The sequence below is a fragment of the Myotis lucifugus genome, unplaced genomic scaffold, assembly GCF_000147115.1.
Source record: "Myotis lucifugus unplaced genomic scaffold, Myoluc2.0 scaffold_292, whole genome shotgun sequence".
Classification (NCBI taxonomy): domain Eukaryota; kingdom Metazoa; phylum Chordata; class Mammalia; order Chiroptera; family Vespertilionidae; genus Myotis; species Myotis lucifugus.
In genome coordinates, this window is record NW_005871340.1 from 822,210 (window position 1) to 828,209 (window position 6,000).

General features: G+C 39.5%; 1 protein-coding gene across 1 annotated transcript in view; it reads left to right on the forward strand.

Annotated features, from left to right (window-relative positions):
* The window catches only part of PPA1 (pyrophosphatase (inorganic) 1), a 29,004-nt gene extending 24,968 nt beyond the window's left edge, over window positions 1-4,036 (forward strand). Inside the window, exons 10-12 of the mRNA XM_006099957.3 lie at window positions 1,774-1,843; window positions 3,059-3,101; window positions 3,687-4,036. Coding sequence (XP_006100019.1) covers window positions 1,774-1,843; window positions 3,059-3,101; window positions 3,687-3,718 — 145 coding nt within the window. The 3' untranslated portion in view covers window positions 3,719-4,036. The remainder of the gene's footprint in view (window positions 1-1,773; window positions 1,844-3,058; window positions 3,102-3,686) is intronic.
* The last annotated feature ends 1,964 nt before the right edge of the window (window positions 4,037-6,000 follow it).

Sequence of the window (6,000 nt, forward strand, 5' to 3'; positions counted from 1 at the left end):
AGCTTCTGGTCAACAGTACTGTTAGTTAAGTTTTGGCGGAGTCAAAAGTTACATGTGGCCCTAGCCAGTTTGGCTCAGTGGATAGAATGTCAGACTGCGGACTTTGTTGCAGACTCCTCCCTGGCCCGGGCCCAGGTCGGGGCTTGTGCAGGAGGCAAACAATCAACGTGTTTCTCTCACATAAATGTTTCTCTCTGTCTTTCCCTCTTTCTTCTATTCTCCCTAAAAATCAATGGAAAAATATCCTTGGGCAAGGATTAACAACAACAATAACAACAACAAAAGTTCTATGTGGATTTTTCACTTTATGGGGGTGGAGTTGGTGCCCCTAAGCCCCGTGTTGTTCGAGGGTCAAATGTATAAGTGAGATCATACGGTATTTATCTTTTTCTGTCTGACTTATTTAACTTAATGTCTTCAAGGTCCATCCATGTTGTTGTAAATAGCAAGATTTCATTCTTTTTTTTATAGCTGAATAATATTCCATTTTTACAGCTGAATAATATGACGTTTTCTTTACCCATTCATTCATCAATGGACATTTAGGTTGTTCCATGTCTTGGCTATTATAAATAACTAGGGCCTCAGGGCACGAATTTGTGCACCTTGAAAGGACTGTGGGCCGCAAGGCTGCAGTGGGCATAGGGGCAGGTCTCGGCCCATCCTCCATCCCCCATCCAGCCCCTCCCACCGAGGCACCCGGTCCCCTGCTGCTGCCGCTCTCACGTGCTGACGCCGCCGGCCCCGCTTGCACCCGCTGACGGCACGGAGCAGTGACTGGGGCCAGCGCCATCAGCGGGTGCGAGCAGTGGCTGCTGCCCTGATTGCCCCTCAGGAGCAGAGGAGGTGGAGCAGCCCTCAGGGGCAATCAGGGCCAGCAGCCGCAGCTCGCACCTGCTGACAGTGCTAAGCCATCGGGCCGGCACCAGGCGCCGCCAGCAGGTGTGAGTGCTGGGCGGTACCGTGGCATGCGCGGGAGCAAAGAATTTTCAGTAACCACCAGAAGCTTGGCCCCGATGACAGCGACCGGCGCCCCGCCTTGGTCTGGCGCCCCTGCTCACCTGCTCCACCATCCTGCCTCTGCCAGATGTTCCACGTGCACCCCCTGGTGGTCAGCACACGTATAGCAACTGGTTGTTCAGTTGTTCCTCCATTCGGTCTATTTGCATATTAGAATTTTAACTATATAGATGCTTCATATATAGTGCATATATGTTTTTGAATTAGTATTTTCAGCAGGTAAATACCCAGAAGTAGAATTCTAGATCATATGTTAGTTCAAGTTTGTTTTTTGAGGAATCCCTACACTGTTTTCCATAGTGGCTGTGTACATTTCCCACCAACAGTGCACAAGGATTCCCTTTTCTCCACATTGTTGCTGACACTTTTTGTCGCTTGTCTTTTTGATGACAGTAATTTTAACAGGTGTGAGATTTTCTCATTGTGGTTTTGATTTGCATTTCCCTGATGATTATTGATGTTGAACATCTTTTCAGGTAGCTTTTTGGTATATGGGACGACGCTCCAACCAACTGAGCCACCTGGCTGGGGCAATGGGACTATTTTCTTAATTTCTCTCTGATAGTTTGTTATTAATGTATAGAAGTGCAACAGTTTATGTATACCGATTTTGTATCCTGCAACTTGAGTAAACCTGAGGTTCAAGTAAATTGAACTTGAATCTCCTCTGGCCTACCATCTTCAACTTGTTTTTTAACTCTTGAGAGAAGTTTTGTTACTGCAACTCATGACTACCTTTGTTTTATTTAATAGCATGAATACCACAGTGTCTGAGAGCCCCTTCAAGTGTGATCCCGATGCTGCCAAAGCCATTGTGGATGCTGTACGTAAATGCTTCCTTGAAAAAGGACAAATATGGTGCTAAATGGGGAGGGAAAGTACTGCTTTCACCAAGTACTTGAGTACCTCCTGTATGCATATTACTGTGTGAGGTCTTGAAATTACAAAACATGAACACACCTAAGCAGACATTTGACTGCATGTAAAAGCTGAGTAGTGTCCTAGTCCACCCTAAATTGGGCAGGTAGCAAACTAGTACAATTTGTACTACTAACCCAAGTGCCTGTGTACCTATTATAAGCCATGTTTCACAAAAGAATCAATGGCAACTTACTTGTCAAGGTCAGTTAAAGTTATCACATTTTAGGTACTGTTGCAGGGGCGGTTCATAATCCTAGAAAAGACTTTCATGTAAGGCAGTAAAATTTTTTTAAATATATTTTTATCGATTTCAGAGAGGAAGGGAGAGCGATAGGTAGACACACCAATGATGAGAGAGAATCATTGATCGGCTGCCTCCTGCATGCCCCCCACTGTGGATTGAGCCTGCAACACAGGCCTGTGCCCTGACCTGGAATCAAACTGTGACCTCCTGGTTCATAGGTTGGTGTTCAACCACTGAGCCACGCCAGCCGGGCTAAGACAGTAAACTCTTTATCAAAGACATAATTTTGTTTTTGTACTATTTTTTATCTGATTCAGATTAACTAATATATTTAACTAGATCATCTTAATTTATTCTCGTTTACAATATTAAATAAGGAAAACAAAAGAAAATTAGGTCTGATTTTGTACTGCTTTTTAATTGAGTAAAAGGAAAAATAATTTAGTGATGAAGCCAATAATGTATATTTGTCTTTATGTATGAATCCTGACAAAGTTGAAATGAATAAGAAAAATTGGATAGGGAAAGCTATTGGTTGGCAATCATAACTTTTCAATGAGAACACTCTGCCTACATTTTATATATATATATAATATATATTAAATCACTATGTGTGTAAATCAGTTTTTATTCTTTATTTCAAAATACATTTAGTTTTATTTTTTATTCTCATGTATGTCATTTAAAGAGGCTTGAGTTTGTTAACATTTTTTAGCAGTAGAGCAAACCTTGCATTCCTATAAATTATTATTTTTTGAACCTAAAAATTAGGATAGTTGTCTTCTGTTCAGATTCATTTTCATTTTTGTCAGTATACTTTTTTTAGTTTGTTAAAAAAGAATTAGACTAATGTATTTTAACATTTTATTTTAGTTACCACCACCATGTGAATCTGCCTGCACAATACCTGCAGATGGTAAGAACAATATTCTAGTAAAATTACATTAAACCTTGTGTGAATGTGTGGGAAAATTATATCTATAGATAAATCTTACATACCACATCCATACAAAGAAAGAGAAGGAAGGGGAGAAGAAACATTTGTAGAGTTTCATAATGTATGTAGGAAGAAAGATGGTTGTACATACCACCTTCGGTGCCGACCCTAATCACAGCCGTTTCCACACCATGACCCACTCTCTGGGTTCTGGGTACATGCTTCGTGGACACTGGAGCAGGCTGGGCTCTGGGTCCCCTTCTGGCCATAGGCTGCTTCACCCAGAACTGAGTTCTCTCCCCCTATAGATTTAGAATTCGCTATCAGGTTCCTCTAATGAGAATCACATGTTTATATGATTAGTATCAAGAGTAACGAAGCCTAAAAGAAAACACTGGTAAATTGCCTGTTTTTGCCATAGTGAAACTTGCAAGTCTGAAAGTTTGTTTTAAGGTCATCAATAGTAGGATACATTAAAGCAAGTATATTCTTCTTTGTTGTATGTTGGGTATATTTTTATTCTTAATGAGGGTTCTAATTTGTTTTTCTTTTCTCTGAATATAGTGGATAAATGGTTCCATCACCAGAAAAACTAAGGAAATTTCTCTGGAATACAAGCTGATATTACTGCATCATACTCATCTGGAAGTATTAGATGCAAAAGTAGTGGCTTTTCTAAGCTTTAAATTTATAGAACTAATCTAACTAACAAAGGAAATTCTGCTGTGACCAATCCAATATATTTAGTGTGTTATCCATATGAAAGCATTTTTCATCTCAGCTAAGATAACTTTTAGCACATGCTTAAATATCAAAGCAGTTATTGGAATTTGGAAGTCATTTGTGAATAAATGTGCGAGATATTGGATGTATATGTTTACTATGTGTTAGAAAATAAAATTATTTTGCTGAAATTTGTCTTATATTTTCATTTTAATCTAAAGCCAGACATTACCAAGCAGGCATGGGTGCTATTTGTTGTTTGTTTTCTATCAATGAAAATTTAATAACTTTTAGACTAAAACTGATATTACTTTTAGGAATCTGAGAGTGAAATTCCTTATTTTTACAGTAGTCTTGATACTGTGCTCTTGCCCAATTCCTAGCATCCCACTGTAAAAGCAGAAGCTTTTAAATTTATATCATATTAGCAGAAAACACAACCTCGCTCACCTTTGGAAGTGATATAGTTACCTTCTTTACTTCTCTAGGCAACTAATTGAACTCTTAAGTTATTTACATTATTCTCTGAGTTATCAGCCAGAATAGCTTTGTGATTAAGTTCATGGGCTGTGGACCTATACAGACCTGAATTTTTAATCCTAGCCCATCTACTTATTAATTCTGTAATCTTAGGTCAGTTCCCACCCAACTTCCGTTCCTTCATTTGTAAAATTGAAGAGATGAGCCTGGCTGGCATGGCTCAGTGGTTGAGCATCGACCTATGAACCTGGAGGTCACGGCTCGATTCCCAGTTTGGGCATATGCCCGGGTTGCGGGCTCAAATCCCAGTGTGGGGCGTGCAGGTGGCAGCCAATCAATGATTCTCTCTCTTCTTTGATGTTTCTACCTATCTCTCCCTCTCCCTTCCTCTCTGAAATCAATAAAAATATATTTTTTAAAAGTGAAGAGATGTTATTCACATTATGTATTAAGCATTAACACACTTTGAAATTTTTAATGAAATCATTGTGTCACAGGCAGCTGTAAGAAATAATAGAGAGATTCTCTCTATACCTTGCCTAGATTCCCCCAAAGATAAGATTTTGTAAAACTATAGTATGATATCACAGCCAGGACATTGGCTTTTATTCAATCCATCGATCTTATTAGGATTTCCCAGTTTTATACTCATTTGAATGATATATTCTATACAAGTCTTGCATCCTACAAGATGCTGGTTCTTTCCTGTTTTTCTCTGAAAGTGTTATAGTGTTACATTTAAGTCTATGGTCCATTTTGAGTTTGTTGTTGTATAAGGTGTTAAGGTTTAAGTCAAAGTTCTTTTTTTTTTCCCCAAGGACGTTCAGTTGCTTCAGTACCATTTGTTGCAAGTTTATTCTTCATTAAATTGGTTTTGTGCTTCTGTTAAATATCAGATGCATGGGTCTGTTTCTGGGTCCCCTGTTTGTTCCACTGATCTATGTGTTTGTTCCTCTGTCAGTACCACACTGTCTGGATTTCTGTAGCTGCATGGTAAGCCTTACTACCACATAGAGTACTTCCTCCCACTTTAGTCTCTATCAAGAATTGTTTAACTAGTTGTTTAAATGTGCCTTCTCATTTAAAATTTTTTGCTATCTTCTCTATTTATTTATTTATTATCCTCACTCAAGGATATTTTCCCATTGATTTTTAGAGAGAGTGGGAGAGAGAGGGAAAGACAGAGAAAACACATTGATTGGTTGCCTCCTGCACGTGCCCTGACTAGGGCCCAGGCGGGGAGGAGCCTGCAACCAAGTTACGTGCCCTTGACCTGAAACGAACCAGGGACCCTTCGGTCTGCAGGCCAATGCTCTATCCACTGAGCCAAACCAGCTAGGGCTAATTTAAAAATATATATATATATTTATTGATTTCAGAGAGGAAGGGAAAAAGAGAGGTGCGATAGAAATATCAATGATGAGAGAGAATCATTAGCTGCCTCCTTCACTCTCCTTACTGGGGATTTGAGCCTGCAACCCAGTCATGTGTCCTAACTGGGAATCGAACCCTAACTTCCTGGTCCATAGGACGAAGCTCAACCGCTGAGCCTCACCGGCCAGGCCCAATTTACATTTTAAAATAAAACTCTCCTATGTCTATTGTTTATGCCTATAAAAAATCTTGCTGAGATTATGATAAATCAATTTTAGCCATGTGCTTATTTTCCTAATGT